Source organism: Fusarium venenatum (genome assembly GCF_020744135.1).
Source record: "Fusarium venenatum strain MPI-CAGE-CH-0201 chromosome Unknown EDB82scaffold_1, whole genome shotgun sequence".
Classification (NCBI taxonomy): Eukaryota; Fungi; Ascomycota; class Sordariomycetes; order Hypocreales; family Nectriaceae; genus Fusarium; species Fusarium venenatum.
In genome coordinates, this window is record NW_027072129.1 from 4,007,972 (window position 1) to 4,034,242 (window position 26,271).

General features: G+C 48.3%; 7 protein-coding genes across 7 annotated transcripts; 4 read left to right on the plus strand and 3 right to left on the minus strand.

Moving 5' to 3' along the window:
• The first annotated feature begins 4,451 nt into the window (after positions 1-4,451).
• On the plus strand, positions 4,452-7,812 carry EDB82DRAFT_440579 (MCM2/3/5 family-domain-containing protein). Its single transcript, XM_025731017.2, has 3 exons — positions 4,452-4,868; positions 4,937-7,406; positions 7,460-7,812. The coding sequence occupies exons 1-3, from the start codon at positions 4,585-4,587 to the stop codon at positions 7,574-7,576; spliced, it is 2,871 nt and encodes a 956-aa protein (XP_025590085.1). The 5' UTR covers positions 4,452-4,584; the 3' UTR covers positions 7,577-7,812.
• Positions 7,813-8,711: 899 nt separating this feature from the next.
• Positions 8,712-10,330, plus strand: EDB82DRAFT_485944 (thiazole biosynthetic enzyme, mitochondrial precursor). Its single transcript, XM_025731016.2, has 4 exons — positions 8,712-8,752; positions 8,802-8,906; positions 9,089-9,972; positions 10,022-10,330. Exons 3-4 carry the CDS (start codon positions 9,099-9,101, stop codon positions 10,114-10,116), a joined length of 969 nt encoding a protein of 322 aa, XP_025590084.1. The 5' UTR covers positions 8,712-8,752; positions 8,802-8,906; positions 9,089-9,098; the 3' UTR covers positions 10,117-10,330.
• Positions 10,331-11,108, minus strand: EDB82DRAFT_485946 (uncharacterized protein). The gene has a single exon (XM_025731015.2). It carries the CDS (start codon positions 10,738-10,740, stop codon positions 10,369-10,371), a length of 372 nt encoding a protein of 123 aa, XP_025590083.1. The 5' UTR covers positions 10,741-11,108; the 3' UTR covers positions 10,331-10,368.
• On the minus strand, positions 11,109-12,935 carry EDB82DRAFT_571104 (pyridoxal phosphate-dependent transferase). The gene is made up of 3 exons (XM_025731014.2): positions 12,487-12,935; positions 12,379-12,439; positions 11,109-12,332 (listed from the first exon to the last, which is right to left on the minus strand). The coding sequence occupies exons 1-3, from the start codon at positions 12,611-12,613 to the stop codon at positions 11,156-11,158; spliced, it is 1,365 nt and encodes a 454-aa protein (XP_025590082.1). The 5' UTR covers positions 12,614-12,935; the 3' UTR covers positions 11,109-11,155.
• Positions 12,936-13,246: 311 nt separating this feature from the next.
• EDB82DRAFT_543242 (uncharacterized protein) lies at positions 13,247-18,814 on the minus strand (the record flags this gene model as incomplete). Its single annotated transcript, XM_025731013.2, has 4 exons — positions 13,247-15,976; positions 16,072-16,282; positions 16,827-16,828; positions 17,042-18,814. 4 exons carry the CDS (start codon positions 18,812-18,814, stop codon positions 13,247-13,249), a joined length of 4,716 nt encoding a protein of 1,571 aa, XP_025590081.2.
• Positions 18,815-20,497: 1,683 nt separating this feature from the next.
• EDB82DRAFT_532434 (tryptophan synthase beta subunit-like PLP-dependent enzyme) lies at positions 20,498-22,963 on the plus strand. The gene is made up of 7 exons (XM_025731011.2): positions 20,498-20,814; positions 20,871-21,063; positions 21,113-21,236; positions 21,286-21,376; positions 21,430-21,490; positions 21,541-21,901; positions 21,952-22,963. Exons 1-7 carry the CDS (start codon positions 20,622-20,624, stop codon positions 22,531-22,533), a joined length of 1,605 nt encoding a protein of 534 aa, XP_025590079.1. The 5' UTR covers positions 20,498-20,621; the 3' UTR covers positions 22,534-22,963.
• Positions 22,964-24,501: 1,538 nt separating this feature from the next.
• EDB82DRAFT_41684 (uncharacterized protein) lies at positions 24,502-25,954 on the plus strand. The gene is made up of 3 exons (XM_025731010.2): positions 24,502-24,597; positions 24,739-25,097; positions 25,152-25,954. The coding sequence occupies exons 2-3, from the start codon at positions 24,921-24,923 to the stop codon at positions 25,788-25,790; spliced, it is 816 nt and encodes a 271-aa protein (XP_025590078.1). The 5' UTR covers positions 24,502-24,597; positions 24,739-24,920; the 3' UTR covers positions 25,791-25,954.
• The last annotated feature ends 317 nt before the right edge of the window (positions 25,955-26,271 follow it).

The following is a 26,271-nucleotide window of genomic DNA, read 5'->3' on the forward strand; positions in this document are numbered from 1 at the left end:
AAGGATCAACGGGTCGGGCCCTTTTCCTTCGGGGATTATCGCAACTCTTTGACTCACTCTTTTTCTAGCGTGTGGGCAAGAGTGGTCATGCGGACAGAGTACGGGGACTCTACAGTATCATTTCACCACCCCTCCCCATGGTCAATTGGAGCTAGCTGTCTAGGGCCCAACCATGACTTGGCGGGTAGATCCGTCGAGCGCAAAGCAGGGATCACCTGTCGGCCTATCCAATCACGCGACACCACCACCAACAGCCATACGCCACCTACACTACACTATCTCGAGCTTGTGCACGACGTTTCTAGGCGTCCTTCTACTGCAGCTTCTTTGATGCTTGAGCTTTTCTGTTATTGTTGGTTACCCATGACACTTTTTGTCCACCAAGATGCTACTCCCGGTCACGTACGGTATGGTATAGACTTGTCACCTATTTTTCTATGTCTTCTCTTATCTCTACGGTCATGCGTTTGTTACTGGGTCTACACGATAGAGACTTTGGTTTTTTTTTTTTGGTCAATGTTTACAGGATAGATGGGATGACCTGACATGGTTTATGGATACGAAGGGATGTCAGTGGACTTTTCGTGGGGCTCTTGATTATTATTTACGAGTTAACACCCTAGCTGCTGGGATATATCTGGTTTTGGATGGATTTTGATCAATAGGCATTATACCCTCTGTGTGCATTCGGACGCCATTGTTTCTCTATGGCTCTCTTCATCTTTCCCACACTGGTTTCAGCATTTGTAGACAGGCAGGCGTTGTTCTTTTGCATATGGGTCAGGGAAACAGAGGAATGTACATCATTCTTGCAGGCAAATTACCACTAGAATAGCGGATAATTATAATCTTGGAAAGTCATAAAGCATCACGGTACCATTCCGATGGAGACGTTGTCATGCGAGTAAACGATATGGATCTTTCGTTGCTAGGTGACTCGAGTTATTGATCGTTGTTGGTGGGTAGTAGTGGTGCAATCAAGAAACGTTGCGAGGCATGCACTGAGGTTGCGCGTGGCAGTTGACGGGCGTGCCGAGTGTCACAAGGACCCTGCATTGGAATTATTCTATCAAGGGATGTAGATAGGATGACTTGAGGACCAGCCAGGGTATTAGAAAAGTTAGTCACTCGAAGCATAAGAGACGAGTCAGTTAAACTTTTAGGCTATTGATCCGTTATAATACTCTAAACTTTAGAGGATGTTAACGTTACTAGTTACAGAATGATCTCGAGTCCCGAGTCCTTACTGGCGCGCTATACTACTAGTGTTGTATTGCATTGCATGTCGTATGTATGGGCCTAGTGCCCGCTGTGGTACCGTTCAACGGCATGTCGTTGAGATGGGCTGACCGTTGGACTAGATGAACTCTGAAGTGCATGTGTTTCACGTCGTTGTTTATGTCTTTGGCTTGGCTGTGTCTGGGCGGAGCAACTTTTTACAAATGCATTATGCTTGGGTGCTGTTTTTGACGACACGTGCGGGTAAGTCGGATGCGTTTAAGTTAGCTTTTAGCGATTTAAATGTAGGTATATACGCAAAGGGAATAATAATCCAGGCATGAGGGATGTGTATGTAGCTTGACCTTTTGTTTTGAGATCCTTGGAACTCTCCCTATCGTCATCGTTACTACCACCCCAACTGTTTACCTCTTGAGAACCGGTTTTGTCATGGTGAATGTTGTGGCAGAACTAGTGCGCATTAACGCTGTTGCCACAATAAAGGGCATACTATACAGGAATATCGAAGAACCCTGTAAATTACGTTCTATTTTGATGGTGTTAGGATGGTGTTAGCCGGACCTCGATGGTCTTTGTTGAATGTACAGATTTGTCTGCCCTACCTCATTCTGTGCCATCCCCCCCGGCGTGTGGTGTTGTCTGCGGAGCAACATTTGCACACCGGCATCATTTTTGGGTGTCCACCAAGTGAGAGCGCTCACGGATCTAGATCAGAGGGACATCGCCAGTGGAGGCTTTGTCTGAAGTAATCAAGTTTTGAAACAAACATGGGTTATTGCTGTGCTATTGACAAGACCAACCGGATTCAGCATACATAGTACGGATGAGGTGTCCCTGTCAATCCACAGAGCTTGTCGAGGGTAGTTACAACGTGATAAAAACAGTGCCAGCAGGGAAAAGGAGAAAACGCACGATGTCGACAGTATGGCACCGAGTTGCAGCAGAGTACCCATGTCAGAAGTAAGGCCGCAATATCGCAACGACAAAACATCAGTGTCTACTAGGTATCTCCATCAGAGCTATAGCGCCCCGCCCCAGCAAACAAGCTACAGCCCACATGTGATGGCCAAGGTGTCTGGCTTCTAAGCGAATGTGTTTCTTCACAATGTTTCCTTGAAGCCGATTTAAATATCGTGGACTCTTCTTTCTATGTTAAATTTCGCTTGTCTGTATAACATAAATTCTCATGATTAATTCTAATGTTGAAGTTCGGGTGTCGCTTTTTGTGAGGTGCGGACTTCACCACGTGATTTCCCGCTTGTGAACCTTGTCCCGCGGGCCGCTGAACCCCACGTGCGGCAGTCCCATATTAGACCAATCATCACTCGGTTGTCGCAACTTAAAGATGCCCATTTAACGAAGCTATAGATCTAGTCACAACAAGATCTTGGGCATAAGTCCCAGCTCGTGGCTGCCTCGATCTTTATCTTTGGCTTTGCTTTTCCACCCTATGTGTTCTCAAGTTTTCATTTTCTACGATGTTGATACTCTGATGTCGACTTTGCGAGTTGCTGATGTCTACATGCAATTTCTTACAATAATGTATTGTGACTTTGATTGATCGCATTTCATGCCAGATACTGAGGTCACCGTAAAACTAACTAAAGTTCCACAAGAATTAGAAGTACGGGACTATTACTATTTTAGAGAGACTTGAATTTCCAAGATCCAACGGTAAATTTGAGGTCGTGAAGTAGCTCGAGATGCTAACCCACGCCCAACCTTATCGTCGGTACCTAGGTAGCGACCGACTTGTGACAGCGTCTAGTTCCTTGTATGTCACACATATAAAACCGGCAACGATGGGGCTCGCATTAGAGGTTACCTATATCGATCGCCATCGAAACGAGCTGCCTAAGTCCTCACCGAGGCTTATAAAATGAGCCAGTCGATGCGAGACGATAATTTCAGCATTCGATTTGAAAGTTTACAAGAGTTGGTAGCATCAAGTTTGAAACTGTTTCTTCTTCCCAAGCTAGACTGAAGACATTATTACGCAGTGAAACTGGAAATTACATTGTTCTCATACATGATCGCATCAAAATTTCCAAGCAGGTGCATTATGTACACAACGACTACTGGGATTCACAAATAGCATGAGATATTCACCAGGCCAGCCCGTTAATGAAGATCTACACGGCTCCCCGTTATACTGTACCTCCTGGCATAGAAGTTTGCTACTGTTGAGTACGATAGATAGTTTAGTTGTTGCATGTCTTTCGAGGCGAAGCAATACCAGGGGTTTGTAGTTGTTTCTGGAGAATGATAAGATTTATATTGCCGTACAGATTCTTTTGGGCGAGATCAACATGAGCATGTTGCCGTTACTCTTCTCTAAGGAGAAGATAGTGCCAGCTTTAGTATGACTTACGTCGACTTACTGTTGGGGCCACAGCAATATCTAGTGTTATGTCGTTATTAGTAAAGAAAGGAACGAATGTTTTCGAAATAGTCTTCCATGCCCATGTCTTGTATAGAGTATACAGCAATAGACGCATTTTTCGAAAGATTTGACTTAGCAGCCACTGCATCTGTCTCATAAAATCCTTGGTGGGTTGTTTCCCCAGATTGTTGCTTCTTGCCGGCGAGGTTCTTCGTCCGACTGCACCTGCGGGCAGCAACCGCACTTCATGCTGTGCAATCCATTTTCTTTTTTAACTTTAGTCTTCTCCTCTCGATGCATAACCAAGAAACAACAAACAACACTACCAACAACCACAATAACGAGAGTAACGCAATACTACCAACATGACAGCTGAAGCCGACCTCACCGAACTTCTGGCCCTCCTGACGACGTACCTGACCCACTAGGAGCCAGGTTACCCAAGACCGGTAGTGACCCAGGCTGAAATAGATGCAGGAATGGGAAACTCCTCTTTAATCGCGGAGGATGTGGCGGCTGGTCCATGGCCAACCTATAATGGACCATCAAACAACTTCCTGCCAACCCCTCCGCCATCCCCATAGTCACCGTCCGATGCCGATGTTTCTTCTTTCTTCTCTTCCTTCTCTTTCCTTTTAAATTATCTCAATCATCGGTCTTTACTCTTCAAGTGTCTCTTTCTTTTATTTTTGATGATTTTTGTTGTCTTCTCTTTGTTCATTTTTGAAGCGAACGGGAGGCTTCGAGTTTAATAGCCCCTCGACGCGTCAGAGCGCGTCTCCCTATTAAACTGTAGCGCCTTTCCAGGATAACCCCACAGCGCCCGTGCCTTTGCCCTGGCAACTAAAATCTCCCCCCTCGATACGGTGATATTCAACAATTAATCAATCAACCACAGAAAGTGTATCACCACCTCTCCTTTCGATACCCTATACAGACGATCGCTACAACTATCCGCGGCAATGGCTACTCCTTCCAGCGATGCTGGCTTCATGATGTCGGATGCCCCCTCGCGGGCTGCTGCAACCCCTAGACGCAACTATGGCTTCCCCTCGTCTTCCGCCTCACGCCCACGAGGGCCTCCTTCAGAGAACATGGGAGGAGCTCCTAGTGATGATGAGGGCGATGGCTTTGCAGATGACCAGGTTCCCAAGAGTTCACGAATCAACAATACTGCTGAGATTAGCCGCGTGGAGGACAGAATTGGCCTGCTGGTACAGGAACACTTTGAGTCCTTCATCGAGAAGTACGCACAATGAATGCTCTCCTCCGAGATATGGAAACAGCGAACTAACGTATACTCCCAAACAACAGCTTTCAAGAGGACCCCATCAGCGCTCCCACACCGAGTGCCCCGACACCCAGCGCAGTCACTACAGACAAGTACTATGTCGCCCAGATCAAAGGCATGCGCACATATGCCCTCTCGACATTCTACGTCGACTACAGACATTTGGCTGCATATGAAAACGGCAGTCTAGCAGATGGTGTAATGCGCCAATACTATCGTTTCCTTCCCTTCCTCACCGCCGCCTTACACAACATGATCGCCAAGTACGAGCCTGCATACTTCCGTGAGCATCGCCAGCCCACCGCTTCGAGCAACCTCACCACCTCAGCAGCCAGCCATCTTGGCTCCTCCGGCGAGACCGAGTCGACGCACCGTAAGAATGAGCATCAGCAAACCGACAAGCTCTTCTCAATCGCCTTTTACAACCTACCCTTGGTCTCCAGAGTCCGTGCTCTACGAGCCACCAATATTGGCCAACTCCTTTCCATCTCTGGAACCGTCACTCGAACATCAGAAGTCCGACCCGAGCTGTCCATGGCCACATTCAACTGCGAGGCCTGCCGTACAGTTGTTCCAAACGTCGAGCAAACCTTCCGATACACTGAACCTACACAATGCCCCAACTCCACATGTCAAAACCGCGTGGCTTGGCAGCTCGACATTAGACGTAGTACTTTTGTTGATTGGCAGAAAGTCCGAATTCAGGAGAACAGTTCCGAAATCCCTACAGGTAGCATGCCTCGAACCATGGACGTTATTCTGCGAGGTGAAATTGTCGATCGCGCCAAGGCCGGAGAGAAGTGTATCTTTACTGGTGCTTTGATTGTCGTCCCTGATGTTAGCCAACTTGGTCTTCCTGGTCTGCGACCGACCGCTATTCGCGATGATCGCAATGCACCCAGAGGAGCAGATGCTGGTGGAAGTGGAATCAGTGGCCTCAAGGCTCTGGGTGTGCGTGACTTGACGTATCGTCTTGCTTTCCTTGCTTGCATGGTAAACCCGGACACCTCGTCAAGTGGCCAGTCTGCTGCCAGTAGCGCAGCTGATGTTGTCAATTCCTTGACAACGAACACCGCCAACGACATTGAGCAATCCGTGGAAGATGCCCAAGCTTCTGTTCTGGCATCCATGAACCCATCTGAAATTGATGACCTTCGAGCCATGGTGCACGGCGATCACATCTATTCGCGCCTTGTCCAATCCATCGCTCCCATGGTCTACGGCCACGAAGTTGTCAAGAAGGGTCTGCTTCTTCAACTCATGTCAGGTGTTCACAAGAGCACTGCTGAAGGCATGCAGCTTCGAGGTGACATCAACATCTGTATCGTTGGTGATCCATCTACTTCCAAATCCCAGTTCCTCAAGTACGTCTGCTCCTTCGCACCCCGTGCTGTGTACACCAGTGGTAAGGCTTCGTCTGCCGCTGGTCTCACTGCAGCGGTAGTCAAGGACGAGGAGACGGGCGAGTTCACCATTGAGGCTGGTGCTCTCATGTTGGCAGACAACGGTGTTTGTGCCATTGACGAATTTGACAAGATGGACATCGTAGATCAAGTTGCTATCCACGAAGCCATGGAACAGCAAACCATTTCTATCGCAAAGGCTGGTATCCAAGCCACCCTCAATGCCAGAACAAGTATACTTGCTGCTGCAAACCCTGTCGGTGGTCGTTACAACCGCAAGACTACTCTCCGCGCCAACATCAACATGTCCGCGCCTATCATGTCTCGTTTCGATCTCTTCTTTGTTGTTCTCGACGAGTGCAATGAGCAGGTTGACCGTCACTTGGCAGAGCACATTGTCGGCATCCACCAGTTGCGCGATGAAGCCGTGGAGCCCGAGTTCAGCACAGAACAGCTCCAACGATACATCCGCTTCGCCAAGACTTTCCGACCCGAGTTTACTGAGGAGGCCAAAGAAGTCCTCGTCGAAAAGTATAAGGAGCTTCGAGCCGATGATGCTCAGGGAGGCGTTGGCAAGAACTCTTACCGAATCACCGTGCGTCAGCTGGAGAGTATGATTCGTCTTTCGGAGGCCATTGCCAAGGTCAATTGTGTCGAGGAGATTAGTACTGATATGGTCGTGGAAGCCTACAACCTTCTGCGCCAGAGTATCATCTCGGTCGAACATGATGATGTTGAGGTCTATGATGAAGAGCCTCTAGAGGATGCTGAGACGCTCCTTCGCGCCGCGGATGCTGCTCAGGGCCGTGATCAAGAGGGTGACGAGGTAATGGATGAGGACGAGCAACCTGGCCGAAGCAGCGTTGCACCCGAGAAGAAGAAGCAAACAATTACCTATGACAACTATGTCAAGATGGTCAACCTGTTTGTGCAGCGCATATACGAGGGCGAGGCTGCCAATGCGGAAGGTATCGCTGGCGAGGAGCTGGTTAACTGGTACCTCGAGCAGAAGGAGGATGAGCTCGAGGGCGAGGAAGACTACCATCGCGAAAAGTCCCTGGCCAATATGGTGCTCAAGAAGATGGTCAAGGTGAGTCACACGACGGTCGCTCGTTTCAAGAACAAAACTAACTCGGTATCCAGGACAACTATCTCATGGCTCTTCGTGGCGAGGGTCTTACAGATGGCGAAGCAAGCTCTTCAGCACACGGCCAGATCGTCTATATTGTGCACCCCAACTGTTCCGTGGAGGAGCACTAGCTTCTGTCAATGATATAGAGAAGGAAAAAGTATTGCGTGCCTAATGCGATTGTCATGATGCAACGCCTTGGAGGGTGGGCGTTTCTGGAGTTTATGATGCAGCACTGTCAATATCTTGCTGTGAGCGACTGCGTATATCATGGGATGGATGCGAATTTTACAAGTGATGCTGTTATGAGGATGCTGGATTCAATAGATAGATACCTATGCATTAATGTAAAGGCATTGAATTATAGAACGTACATTATCTACACAAGATGTGATGTTGAGGGAATAGGGTATCATTGTCTCGCGTGATGTTAATAGGCATCGCATACAGCCATTCATGTTTGAATGGTCATCTATCGTCCAGCCTCCTTAACGTCCATGTCTGCTTGCCGACAATATCGCTCGCAGTTCTCTTCTAATCGATGCGGCCATGTCACCTTTTCAAATTGTACCATGTATTATCTCAACTTCCAGCTCTTTACTCGGCACAATTCATCTTGTTTGGATGTACTACGTAACTATGGAGTAGCTGATAGTCAATGCCGTGCCGTGCCTTCCCATGCCGAGACCAGACCCTGGACAAGAGGATCAAGCTAGATAATTCAACTCTTGATAATTGGCTGGCTAAAGAAGCTCTAGTGATGCAGCAACAAAGTTTCAACAGTGGAAACATTGGACTAGGTATGATCATGTCATGGCCGGTTAAAAGCCGCATCCCCCACCTCTACGACAAACATTCACATGTTGATGAGGACATCGTAATTCACTCATATCAACTGCTGCCTGAGGTTTTCTATCATTGTGGTTTACGTAGTTGTTCATCAGAGATGGTGTCTATTTCAATTGGACTTGTTGAGTTGACATCATGATACATATATGACATGATAGAGTATGGCCATGATCTTCAACACCCTCAAGAGTACAGTCAATCAGTCATCTTACTCAACAATACATACCCCTCATCTTATCAAAACAAGCGTCTAACGTAGGAAATACTCGGCATTACTACAGTAGATCTTAGAGTACTTCCTGTTGGTCCGTATCATTCGCTACGACTCCATCATGATATCAATGGTTACCCCTCATCTGCAGGTATAAAAAGGCTATTGCCCGTCCATCTTGACTCCTTCTTCTCTTTCTCCTTCTTCATCACAAAATACATCGAAAAACACTTTAAAGAAACCCAAGGTTTGTATCGCTATGCATCATGTTCGTGCTGGTCTGACACATATGATATGCTAGATATCATCACTCTCAAACCTGTACGGCTCTCTCCTGCTAGCAGCCATGGAGCCTTTCAGCGGTAGTTTTGTCCAGGCCTGATTTGGGACACACTCTTCAGGTAAAGTATCATGCATGAGCCGGTGCCCATCCTCAACTCTTCTCGTTCCTCCATTGACGATGGAGATGACGACAAGAGGAGGGGAGGTGGCTGAGATTATACGGCAAAACTTGATCTGGATAATACCAGCGAAAGGATCATGTCCTCCTCCCTAATAACTTCAAAGTGTCTAACAACCATAGGTCACCAAACATGTCTCCCCCTGCTGCCATCTCCCCCACTTCCCGCTCTGCTGAGCTTGCTACCTCTACCACCAAGCTCCCTGTCCACGCGGGCAAGAACGTTAACACCAAGACCATTGAGGAAATGCTCGGTAACTGGGATGACTTCAAGTTCGCTCCCATCCGAGAGAGTCAGGTCTCTCGTGCCATGACTCGACGCTACTTCCAGGACCTGGACAGCTACGCCGAGTCTGACATTGTCATCATCGGCGCTGGATCCTGCGGTCTGAGCGCTGCCTACGTCTTGGGCAAGAAGCGTCCCGATCTCAAGATTGCCATCATCGAGGCTTCAGTGTCTCCTGGCGGTGGTGCTTGGCTCGGCGGACAACTCTTCTCTGCCATGATCATGCGCAAGCCCGCTGATGCTTTCCTCCGTGAGATCGGCGTTCCCTACGAGGACGAGGGTAATTACGTGGTTGTCAAGCACGCTGCCCTCTTCACCTCTACCATCATGTCCAAGGTTCTTCAGATGCCCAACATCAAGCTGTTCAACGCCACTTGTGTCGAGGATCTCATTACTCGACCTTCTGACGAGGGTGTTCGCATTGCTGGTGTCGTCACCAACTGGACTCTTGTCTCGATGCACCACGATGACCAGTCCTGCATGGACCCCAACACCATCAACGCTCCCGTGATCATCTCCACCACTGGCCACGATGGTCCCATGGGCGCTTTCTGCGTCAAGCGTCTTGTTAGCATGCAGCGCATTGAGAAGCTCGGTGGTATGCGTGGTCTTGACATGAACGTTGCTGAGGATGCTATTGTCAAGGGTACTCGTGAGATTGTTCCTGGTCTCATTGTTGGTGGAATGGAACTTTCTGAAGTTGACGGTGCTAACCGTATGGGTATGTTTTTATCTCAACCTCTGTATCTACTCGGTCTAACATATATCAGGTCCTACCTTTGGTGCTATGGCTCTGAGTGGTCTCAAGGCAGCCGAAGAAGCACTCAACATCTTTGACACTCGCAAGAAGCAGAATGAGCAGTAAATGAGTCTGTATCAAAGAACCTCAAAAATGGAAAACGGACACATCGAATAAGGCTCCAGAACCTCGTCTCTCATTCGGGTTGTGGAAACTTGTCATTCATTTGAACTATTGTTGACTTGTTCAAGCATGAAGAATATGTGAACCAAGCTTGAAAGTCATTTACAGTTAAACAAAATTGAATAAAATAAGTCATTGCTTTCTGTATTCATAAATTTGTCTTGTCATAATCGTGACTCCAGCTATAACACTCATTTACTTCTTCTCCTTCACCTCTATCTCTTGAACTTCGCTTGCCGGCACCTCAGCAGCCTTTGGAGGAAACTTCATTCCTCTATTTGCATCGTTGGGCTCGGCGCTAGGTCCCCAACCTCCATATCCATCTGCCATGGCTACTCCAGCAAGCCCAGAAGTTTCCCCAATCATGGCACGACCAGCGAGCTGATTCTTTCCCACGCCAGGCGTTGAGTCAGCCCACGTTGTGAGTTCTTCGCGTGTCTTGCCCGTGTACTTTTGTATGTCCTCGTCACTGAGTGGTACGGGTGCTTTGCTATCTTTGTAGCGACGGTAGAGCGACTTTTTCTCTTTTGTCTCGGGGTTTGAAGGTGATGTTGATGTGTTGCCCATTTTGGGGTAGTAGTAGAAAGAAGTATGGGTTATGTGGGAATGGAAATGGAAATGATGGTGTCTTGGCGACAGTGAGCTTCTAGAAGGTATTTATAGAAGTCTTGTAGAGGGATTTGAACTTTATTAGTTACAAGCTGAACGTTGTGGCGTCGGGTCACACGGTATGGGTACATACAAACAGGGCGTTGGTATTCCCCAAGATCCCACGATGTGACAAGGAAGAGGCGGTGCCGTTTATCCATTGGTCAGACAACTTCTTCAATTCAAGGTCAGGCGAAGATCTTCTCTATGTCTATGTAAATGGCTGTGTAAGATCAGCATATCAAGGCAGACTCAGTTATACACAAGGTCTGGGCCCATGATCATTTCTCATATTTTACATCTCTCGTATATAGATAGGTACTCTTCATAAAATCTACTTTAGATACTCCTTCTTAGCAACCCTCTCACAAAGCTCCTTCAAAATACCACCCAACCACTCATAATCTTCCATACCAACATATACCTGCGCACTCGTCCTGATCCAAAACCTCCCTCCGTGCAAGAACAGCGCCACAAATGTCTTGTAGTCGCTAATAAGCGTATTCAAAATCCACTGGAACGCTGTCTGCGTCTCCTCCGCTGAAATCACAACCTCACCCTCCTTTCCTTCTTTAGCACTCCAAACAGGCAGCGCGATGTTAGCCATACCGCAGTTTCGCATCGTCCCCGTGCTGTTCTCCATGTACGTAGTGCCCAGCTTCTCAGCGACGAGTTCGCTGCCCTTCTTGTTCAAGTCCCAGAGATACTCCAGAACCGCATCTTCGCCGCCGAGTGCTTCCTCTCGCCACTTGATAGCGTCCTTGACACATAGATAAGGTGAGTTATCCAGAGTACCGACAAACTCAAAGTTGGTCACGAAGCGCGACTTGGTGCTTGGAGGTAGAGGTGTGATGCGCTGCACCAACTTGGGGATGTAGCCGTGGCTAGTTGCCAGTGTCGTCGGTAGGAGTTCCTGGTTGCGAAGTGGTACGTAGAAGACGGCGCAACCACGAGGGACGTGAAGCCATTTGTGGCAGTTCGACACGAAGAAATCGGGATCCGATGCTGTCATATCAAGCTTCACCATACCGACTCCCTGCGCACCATCAACCATGCTCAGAACGTTGAGCTTTCGACACGACTTGATCATCTGCTCCCAGGGAAAGACGACGCCCGGTCGAGAAGACACAACATCGAAAATGCAGATTCTAGCACGCTTTCCCTCTTCCTCGATCTTCTTGACAGTATCCTCGAACCTCTTGATGATCTCATCATCATCAAGAGGATACTCGAGCTGAATCTCGCGATGAGTCACGTTCCCATTGTAGTATTCCACAAGATAGTCGGCTACTTTACCACAGGCTTCGTAGACGGTCGAGAAGCTGATGATGACATCCTTTCCGTCCTCGTTCCATTTCAAGTTGCGAAAAACGGTGTTCACACCTGTTGTAGCGTTGGGAACGAACACAACAGTGTCGACGGGAGCATTGATAATCTTTGCGACAGCAGCACGACTTTCATCAAGCAGTTTGGGATACTCATATCGAATGAACGGATCAGGGCGAGCCTCGCTAACCAGTTTTAGAAGTAATTCATCACCTTCAATGTGTGACTAACCTCGCATCCTGATACTCGCGGAATTTGGTCTGGATAGCTTTGGGATAAGTGCCAAAAGATCCTATAACAAAATTAGTTCATGTTTCATTAATCATACAAGTTATATACCATGGTTCATATTCCTCCATTCTGGATCAAACATGAAATCCTTCTTCATAGAGCTACCAAAGACTGTAGCGCCAGTCTTGCCCCGCAGAGAAAGCTCTTGAGGATGATCTTTGCTAATAGAACCCATGATGATGATGATGATGATGATGGAGGTATAATGATTTGTGATGATCCAAACTCTTCAACCACGTCCTCGAGTCTTATATATATACCTCTTCCTCTGGAGGCTTGGCCTCGAATGAGTCAAATAATACTGACAGGAACACAACCTGGCTTGTATACCCCACATCTTCAACGTCAACGACGCCCTTCACTTAGTTCTACGCTACAATAACTCAAAGCTGAATTGAGAATGCGGGCCGTCGGTATCCGCAAAAGAGCGTTGTGGGGGTGCTGAAAGTGATAAGAGTCACTAGTACCACCTCGAGTATAGCTACAATCAACATACCCAGAGGCTGAGAGTCATACAAGAACACCCGACTGCGGAGGATTACAAATACAAAATGCAAAACTTTGCTGAAAGAGCTGCCAACTTTCTTTCAATTGATGCAGCAAGTAGGAGGAATGCTACCTTGTTCCCTGAAATGCCAGTATCCCAAACGCCCGTCCATGAATGCTCCTAGAGTTCTAAGCTCCGATGTTCTCGCCCCTCTGCAATTGTTGGTATGTGAATCTTTATAGTTGTTTGTCATCCGTCGTGAAAGCTCCGATCTATGTACTCATAGCCTTTAGACCTCGGCTATATCCAACTCATATGGTGTTAGACACCCTCGTTTCTTAACCTCGACGATGACCGTGTTTGCACGCGACTCTGTGGAGGATTGACAAAGTCTTGGGCCATCACCTCATGCGCCGGGCCATTCTTCAGCATATGCAGGGCCGCGAGCGCATTAGACTCCTCCTGACGCAAGCCTGGCTTCATGACTAGACTGTAAGTGTCTTGAAGGCTACAATACAACTCAAGGGACCTTTCTGGAGGAAACCCAGTCACGAACGGCGCGTGAGGCTCTTCGACACCCATCAAAGACTTTTGACTGCGCGTAACACGTCTACTCGTGTTATGAGAAACTTGTTTCAGCGGTCCTGGATTAGGCGCGGCCACTGGTGAGACAGGTTGTAGCTGCGCGTTCATGTAGTACTTTGGAGGAGTCTCGCAATGAGGTGGCTCCATTGGTACCAAACGTTCAAAAGGCGGACTAGTATGAGGAATTGGTGGCTGTGGGTTTAATGGAGGTAATCGGAGTGAGCCATCAACCTCTGCAGCTTTCTGACTTGATTGGCGCCTACCAACTGAAGGTAGTTCGACTTCTTCGCCGTCAATCCTTCTGCGCTTCCGAACTCGCCCCTTGACTGAGTCAATGATCGAGCTCTCTCTGAGGAATTTTTCGGGTCTCAAAATGTGGCTAAAAGGTATTTCGGTGTCCTCCGTCTTCGGGGGTTCAACAGTTTCAGTATTGCGAAGCGTCCGACCATGGTTGGGATTCAACGTTGATGGAGGTTTCTTGGTTTTCTCCAAAGCACCCGGCGCAGACCTGCGAGACCGTCTAGCCCTCTTCTGGATGGCGACCGGTTTACTCGGGGGTGGCTCCAATTGTTCAGCAGAAGCCGGAGGTAACTCGATCGGTACAGCCATGATGACCGGTGTTACTATCTCTCTGGGCTCGAGAGGACCATGCCCGGTTATCCTGTGTAGATCTCGCATTATCTTGGGAACCCAATAGGCTCCTGTAGCCTTTGTGTCGCGGAGAGCAATTGGGTTGGCCGCGGTACAACGTTTAGCGTCCATCTTTTCGCCCTCTTCGCCTGCGCCTCCTGAATCGCGCTTCTTTTTGAGTCTGGGCGGATCTGGAGTTTGCCATAGCTTGGGAATCTTTTCTTGCAAGTCAGATACCCAAGCATCACAATCCCATTCGACCCAGTAGTCGATAACATCACCCCATGAACTCTCGGGAGGCTTGGTGTAGTTGACAAAGACCACCTTTCCACCCTTGGCATGCACTGCCTTCGCAAACTCCCTGACCATTACTTTTAAGCCGTGGACTCGTAAGCTGGTGCCGAGAATGAGAAGTAAATCTGGGCAAAGGGCCAAGTCATGCGTGACAATGGGGCTGATCAAATGTGCATTGGGATGCTCTTCACCATAGAGCACAATATCAGGCCTCAACTTGCCAACACCCAAAGCTCTTTTTCCGCGCTCTTCGCGAGCAACGGTAGCACCGACGCAATGGGGACACTCAGGTTGTTGACCTGACATTGTTTCCAGCTGACGTCCCTCATCATCCCAAGAACATACGCGGCCACACAGGAAACACCGAAGAAGCTCCAGTGAGCCGTGGAGGAAAACACATTCGACGCCTGACTTTGGAAGGTCACGACGGAGGTTCTGCACCGCGGTCATGGCATCTTCTGGTGCGCCCAGATCCGACTCGGCTTGAGAAGCTATCACGATATCTGGTCTCAATTGGCTTGATTGTGATTGTTGGCTGGCCTCATTGTCCGAAGATTGCTGTGAATTGGCCTCGGTCATGGCGTTAACCTCATCGACCATTCTGTTCAGTTGGTTCAGATTCGCGGTTGACTTTCGAGAGAAACGGCCGCGGCTACCAGGTCCATCGGTGAGACATGTTGAAAGGCCAACCTTTTCCTCAATCTGATCAATGTTTTGAGTATAACAACGGACAAGCTTCCCACGATCTCTCAGATGACTGATGAATCGATGCGAGCTTGTAGGTTCCACGTCTCTGACCTTTTGGCGTAGAGTCGTTGCAAATGTGTAAAATACGGATGTTCTCAGAGGGTCCGCCCATATTGATGCGTCAAACATATCCTTCCCCTTCATGTTGGGTAGTGTATTCTTTCCCGTGCCAAGATTTGTTTGTGATAAGCTTGGTGGGAGTGAAGGTGGGGTGTCGTCAACTTCAGATGGCGATGTGCTGCTGCGGCTGCCTGGTCCATCATCCTCCGACGCGTGGGACGAGAACGGCTCAAAAAGAATTGGAGGGGGCGACGATAAAGGCGACGAACTGGGCGGAATACCTGAATCGTGCAGGTGACTCCTTCGCGCTCTTCTGAAAGCAGAGGGTGGTGTAATGCGAAAATCTTCAGGCGGAGGTGAGGATAGCGGAGAAGTTGGCGGCTGAGCCACAGCTATTGTTGAGCGTGTCGTCCTAGGATTTTTCATAGGCATCGCATCCGGGTCTTCTGGTAGCTCTTCGTCATTCGGGTGACCCTCAACCTGGATAGTATCCGCGATCTCCTCTTCTACCGGGTCAGGATCTTCTAGTTGAACTTCTATCTCGTCCCGTAATTCGCCCGAGTCCTCTTCAGGTTTTGGAGAGTCATCGCGCAGTATTTTCCTTCTCTTGGGTCCTGGTCGGGAGTCGGAGTCGGATGGTTCGTCGTCGGCTGTGTTTTCCTGCAGACGCGCCCGTTGTGCCGCGTCAAGTTGCGTACTGATTAACGAGTAAAGACCGTTCTCGGAACGAAAGTCCTAGGTCAATTAGTCACCACACCGATAATTGCGTATATTTAGCTTCTCCGCAACGCATGGGAGCAAGCGCTGGAGTGCTCATTGAGAAGGCTCACAGGAATGCCCGAATTCGTGCTGATACCAGCACCGGTCACGACTATGACCTTGCGCGCCTTGAGTAGCCCATTGGCGATATCCTTCAGTTCCTCCTGGGACTCGGGAGAGACGTGGGTGGTCGGCATTGTTGAAAAGAGCGTGGAGAGAAAGTCGGCCGCGTCGCGGTATTGTAGCGGGCGGGTGTAAGCCGCGATCGCGTGAAGCCGACTGCTGTGTTGACGAGCTTACGATACTGATAGTTTTGTATAGCTTATTGTCATTGTGATATGGGTATTTGTCGTCGTGAAGTGTAACAGATGCCGAATGCTAGGTCGTTTGTGGTGTGAGGTTCAAGTTTACTTAACTTAGTAAGGTTGTGGCGGGCGAGAAGTGACTTGAATTTGGAGTTAAGGCTCTGGAACCGGGGTCGCGAAGCGGGAGGTCACCGCGCTGTCGAGTAGATGGTTTAATGGCCGACCGACATCAGCAATGGCTGAAATGGTAGGTAGAAAGGTAAGCTTGTAACAGCTTCAATTAATAGATCCAGCTCGTCGGTATTAATTCAACACCGTCGTACCAACAGAGAGGAACTCAACGACCCAAAAACAATGCATGAACGCGACTTGAGTTTAAACCTCCAAAAATGCAAGTGCCCGCTCCTGTAATGTGACTGTGACGCGCTTCCTAGTGGCTGGGCTGATAATTGCATTCTACATCTACAGCGCCTTACCAAACTATCGATAAGGGATGAACCCATGGAAGGGACGGGACAGACCGCTAAATTACCCGCTGAGCACGGCATGTTTACACCCCACCAACGTAACTGAACCATCACCTTATATTAACTGTCGGGTCTCATGACTTCCAACCAAAACATATTTATGATCAAAGCAGAAATTTGTACTAATATTATTCTATAAACAGGTTTAGGAGAATATACACGTAGAATGAAAGGCAACAACCAATCTCTACTCAAATAGCGACAAGCACGTCAAAGAGCTTCTGGAAATCGGATGGAACTCCCAGGCCTGTAATCGCATCCCAACCCTTTGCTGCCGGCCAACCACCAGGGCTATGGCCTTTTTGGAAATCGCATGGCCTGCTTTCTCCTGCAGAAACATCTTGAAGAGCTGCTTGTACCTCGTTTGAGTAAAGGACCTCGTTGATCCAGCCCAGCACATCCTTGCCCTTACGCACGCGTGCATCGTTGATAAGCGCAATCATGGCTGCCACCACAGGCGTACTAGCGCTGGTACCTCGAAGCGCAACCTGCTGCCCCTTGAGTCGAGTAATGAAGCTAGTGGCCGTCATGGAAATATCAGGAACACCTCGGTTGCTAGCATTGTAGTTGCCATCGAGGTGACCGTCGAGGGTTTTGATGTAGCTGTTGATAGAAGAGTCTTGCCACTTCTCACGAGGAAAGTACTGCGAGAAACCACCTCCACTGAACTCGGCGCCTTCGAAAGGCTCAGCTCCAGCTGCTACACCACCGACGCTTGTGACCCAAGGGCAAGTTGCGGGAAAGACGGCCATGGTGACATCCTTGTTGGTACCGTCGTTTGTGCGGCAAGTCGAGTTACTTGATCCCTTTGCACCTCCATCACCAGAAGCTGCCAGGATGGTTGTGCCACGAGCTGTCAGGAGACCAAACATTGAGCAAACACGCTCAGCGTACTTGCGGGGAACCGAAACCTCGTTGTCGCCATAAGAGACGGAGAGCACATGGGGGACCTCATCGTCAGAGAGGTCAAGAAGGTAGTCGAGAAACTCGAGGTAAGGTTCGTTGTCGTTGTACTCCTCGGATACTTCTTCGCCGTCATCGTCCAACGTAGGGCCACGACCGTCGGCAAGATAGTAGGTGATGTTGGTAGGATAACCAAGGGCCATGGCATACTGGACATCCAGAGCCGCCTCGTTTCCGGAATCGAAGAGGGCCTGCGAGTTCTCGGCACCGTTGATTAACTGAACTGAGAAGTTATAACGGGCTTCGTGAAGCGGCTTTGCGTAGATCCTTAGAAAGTCCTGGGCATCCTCATAATTGGCATACTCTTCGAGGAAACCGGCAATACCAAAGCGGATGGGAGAGGTGCCGTTATAGGCAGGATAGCTGATGTTGAACTGCTCACGGAGGCAGTCAGGCTTGACAGCTCGGCCGCAGGGGATGTTGGCACGCTTATCGAGCTGCAGACTCTTGAGCATGCTTGGTGTAAAGTCCGGGTCAGGAGTGGTGAGTTCCTTGGTAGGTCGCATGAAGTTGGCGATGGGATGGATGAAGCTGATGGATGAAGCTAGAGACTCCGGTACTGAGTAATCTCTTGTTCGAAGAACGGGCTCTTGGTCTGCGAACTGGTAGAAGCCAATCTTGGCGTCGAGGAGGCTTTGAGCATGTTCAACGGTGGTCTTGACATGAATCCAATCCTTTTCAGGAGTGGCCTTTGCTGTTACGTTTCTGCTCTTCAGCCACGCCAGTACCTGGTCAACATCCTTCTCATCTGGAGTTCGGAGAGCGAGGGCTTCCTTCTGGCTGAGATGGCGCTGGATATACTGTCCAGACACACAGTCGCGTTTTCGTAGTCCGGTCTTGAGGTTCTCGATATCGGGCTGTCGCATAGCAATAGAGAGTCGCAGAATATGACTAGGTTCAACAGCCTGGTTGACCTCTTCCCAGCCGTTCGGGAGGACGGGGGTATCTTCTAGTCTGATGTTCTTGGCGGCACCAAGACCAGCCAAAGCCAAGGTGGTGAAGAATATAGTTGATATCATGTTGGGTGTTGCACACAGAATACACAGACCAGTGTGCAAGAATAGTTATAAAAAGAGCACCTTTGTTAGATGCAGAATGATGAACTACCTCTCAGAGGTTTTGTGTGAATGAGAAAATGAAAAAGTGTCGATTGTCAAGTGCTCGCTGGTTCTTTCCTAACAAACAGTGATACCCAGGCAACTTGAACTTGGCAAACCCAATTCGAACAGAAAGCAATATGGATGTTCTTATTAGAAACGCGGCTACGATGATGTTTATAATGAATGTACAATTTGTTTCTACTCTGTTGACTCCACAGCCCAAAGGGGGATCATCTTTTTTATGCCGTCATATTAACGGAGTCCAATGGCTAAAAATGGGCGGATCTGAAACTTGGTTCAATCTCGCGCAACCAAAGCGGGTTCAATAACAAGAGGGAGAAGCACTTTTTTCTCGTGTTGAAGTTGCACATCGCAATTAGAGCACCGAATACGGCATCTGAGTCGCTGGAAAAGTATGCAAAAAGGTGGTGACTTTTTTAACCGAGCAACAAGTAAAAAGAGAGTTTGCTATGAGTCGCGTAAATTGCTCAAGAAAGTTTGTTGAGTTTTGATAGTGCTTGTCTAATTGATGCTGTTGAAAACGGACAAAGTCAATGCTTAACGCCATCCGGACCTGACTCCACTGTGAAAGCCTCACTTGGACATAGGAAAGCACGTGTTGTATCACATGACCTTGGCCTTGTCTGCCAAGAGACAAGCTGGACCGATCAACTCCCCGTACAACGCCACGGCACAGTCTCTTGATGTAATGACTTGATTCTCCACCAGAAAGTGACTTCTTCCTCTACAACAGAATGATCCATGTCATACGCACTCGACTTCGGGCTTTACAGTCTCACAAACTCCGGGCACTAGAAATCCCACTTTCAAGACACCTGCCAAACTCGAATAGAAACTACTGCAGTCACCCGCCTAGGTCTCAGTCCAAAAGTACTAACGGTACATGCAGTAAACCCTTGAAATCCTTGACAAGAGACAGGGAGACTTCTCTCCTTCACAATAAGCGACGCAGAGACACATAACAAACTCCGCTCTTGTTCGCCCCTCGCTAACCGCTAGCTCTTCAAGCAATAAACGTCTAGACCCTGTGATTTGTTCGCAACTTGTTACATACAGCTCAATCGTGCCGAGTCACTTCAAGACCCGTTTGTGCGCAGTCAAAATCTCCACCTCGTTGCAGCATAATTGCTCCACAGCCGATGGTCCGAAAAGGACCATGACGACGACCCGAAGAACGCTATGTATAACAAGTCTTGAAAATCCAAATCCCGTGGGGTTCACAATTGGTCAAAGAATCTGCATACCCATACCGCAACTTATAGTATTACTATGTGCATTCTACCTGCACTTTCATTCGATATCATGCGTGGGATTCAACAGGACCAGACCCAATCAAGATAGCACTCGGTCCATGGTACTCAGTTCCCCGGTCTTAGTTATTCGCCGAGTTCAATTTGTCCTTCCAACCCATCATTACTCAAGCTGTGGATGTGATACAAGGATACCTCCGCTGTTGGCCCAGAGAAACGTGGGTGCAGTGCAGTTGCCGGCGGGGTTTTACTTGGTTAACTCGTCTCAAGAATAAATATTCAATCCTTTTAAGACTTGGCTCCTGTCTCATATTTTTGTCTCATTTTTTTCAAGCTTCCTCCCTCACTACTCAACTAGTTGTGCCTTGCGTGTTATTACATACGTCTAGTCGTCTTCGCTGTTCAATACATCATCCTCATACTTAGATCCCCGTGGGTTATACGTGACCTTCAAAATGACAGGCTCAGAGCATCTCAATGTCTTTAAGGGTCCTGAATCGGTTCGCAACTACTTCGACCCTGAACAGTCACCGCCTCTACCTCTTGTGGAAATCCCCGATAGCCTCAACCCTTACCGTCAAGATGGCGTTCGCATCTATGCTAAGATGATGACTATGCATCCTGCCACCAATGTCAAGGTGATGCCAGGTTAGTCTACCAATCTACAATCGCCATTAAACATGGAGCTAAATTTAATTTTGTAGCTATGAACCTGCTAGAGAACGGTGTCCAGCCTGGCAAGACAAAGACTATCGTCGAGAGCAGTTCTGGCTCTACTGTCATCTCTATGGCTATGGTCGCCCGTGCTTTCCACGGTATCGATGATGTCCACGCCTATCTCAGCAACAAGACAAGTGAGACCAAATTGCGTATGATGCAATTCTTTGGCCTCAACGTGTAAGTAGTCCCCTGGTGCGTTTACGTACAATAGCTAACCATTGAACAGCACTCTGTTTGGAGGACCTGCTCAGCCGACACCTGTGGATGAGCGAGGTGGTATTAGATCCGCAGCTCGAAAGGACGCAGAGTCTGAGTCTGTGTGTAGTCCTAATCAGTACATCAACGACGACGTGAGTTTCTCTTTGTCATTTTGTATAGCTAAATACTAATAGTCCGCAGAATTGGAAATCACACGTACGATGGACTGGCCCTCAAATTTACCGTCAGCTCCCAGAGATCAATGTGATTGTGGCTTCTATGGGAACTTCTGGTAAGTCAGAGCCTCTTAGTTTGTATATAATAGGCTTACTGACATCGCATTAGGAACCATGACTGGTCTGGGTACCTATTTCAAGGAGGTCAAGCCCTCTGTTTACAGAATTGCGTACGTCCTCTAGCCACCCTGTACCACCTAGCAATTGCTGACTTTGACAGTGTTTGCACCAACGCAGGAGAGCGTGTGCCTGGGCCTCGAGAGTACTCCCTAATGAGTGAGGTTGAGTTCCCATACCTGTCTTCTCACGACGCACTCGAGGAAGTCGGTGCCCCAGACTCATACTCTCTTTCCCTGGATCTCACCCGACAGGGCATTGTTTGCGGTCCTTCTTCAGGATTCACTCTGAAGGGTCTGTTCCAACGTCTTGAGAAACTGAAGCAAGAAAGAAAGCTGTCAGACCTTGCTGGCCCCGATGGCGAGATTCACTGCGTTTTCATGTGTTGTGATCTTCCCTTCCAGTACTTGAATGAGTACTTCTCGAATCTGGGTCCCGAGAAGTTCAGCCCTCTTCGTAATGAGGTATGTCAAGATGCAACATCAACAGTAAAAGCAACACTAACACGATACAGCGCTTGAGGAATGTCGACCTCTACCGTTACGATGATGCTTGGGAGCTCAACTCCCTAAACGCTTTGTCCAACTACTTCACCATCCACCCCCTAGGTACTCACGACACAGTTTTGTCGCTCGCAGACCAGATTGACAAGGCTCTTACTCCATCAACCAACACTCAAATTCTCGACTTCCGACGATCGTCCGACTACGATGCCTTCCACCTTCCCAACTCAGTCAACATTCCTCTCGAAGCGCTGCGAAACGGGCCTGACAGCGGTAGTCCCTTCTCTAACCCTGCAGATGAGTGCGCCATGCTTGAGCAAGTCTGGCTTGAGCTTGAGAGCCTCTTCAGCGTCAAGGATAAGAACGGTAACCGAAATGCCAGTGCCGAGGCACTCATGTCTATGCTCCGAGGCAAGAGGGTCCTGACGCTTTGTTACGACGGTGACAGCTCTCGAGTCGCCAACAGTGTTCTCCGCGCAAAGGGTGTTGAAGCAGAATGTGTCCGTGGAGGTTACGGTGCTCTTGCCAAGTTGCAAATGCCCTGCAATGACACTTGTGAGGTTGTCTCCATCCCTGTTTCTGTGCAAGTCTAAGCAAAAGGGATACGCGTCACCCTACAGCACTGCTTTTCTTTGCGATGGAATGCTTGAACCGGCCGGAAGTGCAGTGGGCGTCCGGGGCCGACCGACATTGCGCACATGTCGGATTTTGAACATGTTGGAGTTTTCCTTTTTATTTCCTATTTTACATCTATACCACTTATGACCAAAACTAGAAAAAGTAGGATGAGATGAAGAGCACTTTATCTCAGGATGGCGAATGCCCAAACCAGAAGTGCAGTGGGTTTCTGGGAATGGAAGACAATGAAGGATTAGGTACAGAATAAACGATGAATCATGAATTACAAGAGATACCGCTATTGCAGAGTCGACAAGAACCGCTGTGGAGCGTCAAAGCCCATGCTAGAGTCTCGATGCAGTGAATTCAACGTCAGGCAAGCACATGCAAACTTGATACTTACCGTTCAACTTGTTAGGATATTCTAGAATAGCTTAAGAAGAACTCTCAAAGCAAAAGAGCATTCCGCGGCAGGGCTCCGGACTCCAGACTTTACATTCCTCAGAAATGCTATCCCGTTGAGGGTCGAAATTTAAACTTCCGATTGTCGTGGGCTTAGCCTGATTACTAGTAACTGACATGACAATTCTGGGAATAGCATGCTGAGGGAGGAATGATGAATGCAAAGTGAAAACACTCTCGGTCCCGACACCCTGGAACATGGTATCTGGATTCTCCTAGCCCTGTTGATCAACGATGGTCGACGTTGCCGGTATCAGGTTGAGGATCACTCGATGACAGGTTAGAAACATACACGCAAGTATATCGTCACCTTGGAACCATTTGTTGAAAGCGACGAACGTGGCGTGAAATCTGTCAATAAAAACCTGTCAACTCTGGGACCCTTCGGTTGAATCCTTCTTGCAGTGCCTGAAATCAGAATCTGGACCGGGCCATAGTGAAAGGCTATCAGCCCATGGAATGCGGTGCGGTTAGACTATTCCTACCAACTAGGCTCCGGGTTCCCATGCCATTTCCACTAGCAAACAGTATTGAGAAAACCGCCGAATTTATCGTCGGAAATCGTGCCCATGTGACAAAACATTCGACTCTTAACGCCGCAGAGACCAGGCTTGTCGATAGTTAAGCTTACACTGAATCAAGGTTAAGAGACGCCCTCTGCGTAGAGATCGAAAGTCATGACATTAAACAAGTGATCAGTGAGAAGAAACAAAGTATTCCGAATGGGTACATGGTTGCGAGAAGTCAATATCGTGGATCGGGGCTTGCGCAGGAACAAGAAACTTAAAAGATATAGAGTTGATAGTTTTACCTGCAAGGAACGGTTTAGAATGTCTCAGGAACAATTCTTGGCACAGACGATCATTCCGAGACTCTTTGCATACCTTCATCACAATCTGTCCCATAGTTTATTCGTGATAATACTTAATAATCTCATCCATTTTTCCATTAGTATTGTACTTAAACTACTGTTTAGGCCAATGCCTCCCCCCAAAGCGTTAGAAAGTCGATCCGCATTCGACAAGGCAAGTCTCGAGGCGTCAAGCTTTGTACCCAACATCCATAGTGTTGGTATCCTCCTTCGCCTTGTCCTTTTTTCTTTCTTTTTTTTTTTTTTTTTTTTTTTTTTTACAATCATTTATCAATTAATTTTTTCCCATAGTAAGCACGGTTCACTATTAAATGAGGCTGTCACGTCATAAACTCGAGACGAGACGATTAAAAAAATAAGTAAAAATAAACCAAACACAGACAATACCCCTGATCATCGGGACTGAGACTCATCCCGTCTCGTCCGAAGCCAAGCCAGGGTCTCACTCAATCCCAAGCGGCAAAACAGACCAACAGCTGACTATGTGTGACAAGTCGATACCCGAAACAAAGTGGCATTTACTTGTATATTGAATCATGCCAACACACCATTCGTTATCCTAACCGGGTGGCACGTATATTAGCATCCATTAGCTGTTTAAACCCTTTTCGCACAGTTAGCAAACATTGTTCCTGTAGCGTTGTCGGTCGAAGCCGTATCACATCCCATCCCACCTTTTTCTACGGGCGCCTAAGACAAGCATCTGGTTAGTCCAAAAGTTTATATCCTCCAGAAACCAACAATTGAGAATGGGCTGTTTAGTCTATGGGGTAGTAGTCGGAGGAAAAGAAGAAGGGAGAGACCCCTGTGAATACATATAAACTGTGAGGCTTACCCCGTTCCCAAGTTCATACTCGATAGGCAAGAGAGTGAAGCGAAACGGCCGATAGTGTGTCTCACCTTGATACATTCATTCCACTTTTACCATTTTATCCATTCATTTATCTACTTGGTGTTTCTGTCCTTCTTTCCATCTCAAGCCTTGAAACTATCAAGACATCTTCCTCCCCTTCACATTCATACCTAAAAATGAAGTCCTTTCGAACCCATCGATCAAAGTCTCTCCCTAGCAACCAAACCTCCAAGAAGTCGCTCTTTTCCAAAATCTCCCGTCGCCTCTCTCTCGGCCCCAGAAGACGCGCCGATTCAGTCCGTCTATACGACGATAGCGACAACGATGACACAGTCTGCGTAATCCCTTCAGAGGTAAACCAGATCTCGTGTTCCTTGTCACAACCCTTGACTGACAACGTGATACAGCTTCAACAGCCACCTACCCAATCACGCTTCGCTCGCCGAGCCTCCCGATTCTGGTCCGTATCTTCGGCAAACCAGTTCGAAGAAGACTTCTCTTCACCCCAGTCCCCAACATATCCCTCGTACGGGGGCACATACGTCCCACGCCATGCAGCAAGCGACTTTTCCAAGACAGCCACCAATCGCCTGACCATGATGGTAGAGGCCGACGAGACGACGCTCTGCTCATACAACTACCGCACCGACAGGACTACAAGAAGCTCCAGCATGACTGACAGCGAGCCCGATCTGGATCATCGTGAACAGGCACTCAGAGCCTTGACTACGAGACGCAGTAGCACCCTCTCAAGTCAGACGAGCAACTCGAACAATGACTATATCTTCTTCTCGACCGACGCGACAAGTAGTGTAGATGCTCGGCATCGAAGATCAGCTGCTGCATGGGCTGAGCTTGAACAGAAATCAGCAGCAATTAACCACAGGATGAGCGGCACCGATCAGCTCATCCCCCGGCAGGGCCGCACACACAGCACCTATCTGGGTTTGCCTGGCAGCACATACGACTCGTCAAGACCCGCGAGCTCAGTGGCCACGAGTGTCCATGAGTATATTAGGCCCGCGCAGACTGTTAGAGCTTGGTAGCCGATGACTGTTTGCATAAAAGAACAGCCAAGTTTGAGATGCGAAATGACTGGGATTTTGAGACAGGCGTTAAGGGTAGGCGTTATATGCGATCTTGGATTGTAAATCTGGCTTGGGATTCAAGAACACGAAGAAGCCTGGACTGCTTCAGACCACAACGGGCGTATCTGCGCTGATAAATGATTCAAAATAAACCACATTCATTGTTGAGCTGGCTGCAGGTTCTGTCATGATACTCAAAATGAGCGAGCATCTTTAAGCGTTACCAGAACGCCCAGTCCATGAAACATGTAATGAATGTAACAAAGCTTGTTGAAGCACCAATGCAATGGGATCGTGGTATTGCCGTCGCATATTTACTGAAAACACAGTCTCAAACGCCAATTTTCTCCACGCACCCGATTGCTCGTCGCCGAATACATGGCATTTCGTGTCTTCATGCAAGAGAAACCGCCTTCCTGTTGCGTTGATATCAGAGGTC

Coding starts and splice junctions, on each gene's coding strand:
- EDB82DRAFT_440579 (XM_025731017.2), top strand. CDS start 4,585: ATGGCTACTCCTTCCAGCGATGCTGGCTTCATGATGTCGGATGCCCCC. Junction 4,869..4,936: donor TTTGAGTCCTTCATCGAGAA/GTACGCACAATG, acceptor CCCAAACAACAG/CTTTCAAGAGGACCCCATCA. Junction 7,407..7,459: donor TGCTCAAGAAGATGGTCAAG/GTGAGTCACACG, acceptor CTCGGTATCCAG/GACAACTATCTCATGGCTCT.
- EDB82DRAFT_485944 (XM_025731016.2), top strand. CDS start 9,099: ATGTCTCCCCCTGCTGCCATCTCCCCCACTTCCCGCTCTGCTGAGCTT. Junction 9,973..10,021: donor TGACGGTGCTAACCGTATGG/GTATGTTTTTAT, acceptor AACATATATCAG/GTCCTACCTTTGGTGCTATG.
- EDB82DRAFT_485946 (XM_025731015.2), bottom strand. CDS start 10,740: ATGGGCAACACATCAACATCACCTTCAAACCCCGAGACAAAAGAGAAA.
- EDB82DRAFT_571104 (XM_025731014.2), bottom strand. CDS start 12,613: ATGGGTTCTATTAGCAAAGATCATCCTCAAGAGCTTTCTCTGCGGGGC. Junction 12,440..12,486: donor ATGGAGGAATATGAACCATG/GTATATAACTTG, acceptor ATTTTGTTATAG/GATCTTTTGGCACTTATCCC. Junction 12,333..12,378: donor CGCGAGTATCAGGATGCGAG/GTTAGTCACACA, acceptor AAAACTGGTTAG/CGAGGCTCGCCCTGATCCGT.
- EDB82DRAFT_532434 (XM_025731011.2), top strand. CDS start 20,622: ATGACAGGCTCAGAGCATCTCAATGTCTTTAAGGGTCCTGAATCGGTT. Junction 21,377..21,429: donor GGCTTCTATGGGAACTTCTG/GTAAGTCAGAGC, acceptor ACATCGCATTAG/GAACCATGACTGGTCTGGGT. Junction 21,902..21,951: donor TCAGCCCTCTTCGTAATGAG/GTATGTCAAGAT, acceptor AACACGATACAG/CGCTTGAGGAATGTCGACCT.
- EDB82DRAFT_41684 (XM_025731010.2), top strand. CDS start 24,921: ATGAAGTCCTTTCGAACCCATCGATCAAAGTCTCTCCCTAGCAACCAA. Junction 25,098..25,151: donor TCTGCGTAATCCCTTCAGAG/GTAAACCAGATC, acceptor AACGTGATACAG/CTTCAACAGCCACCTACCCA.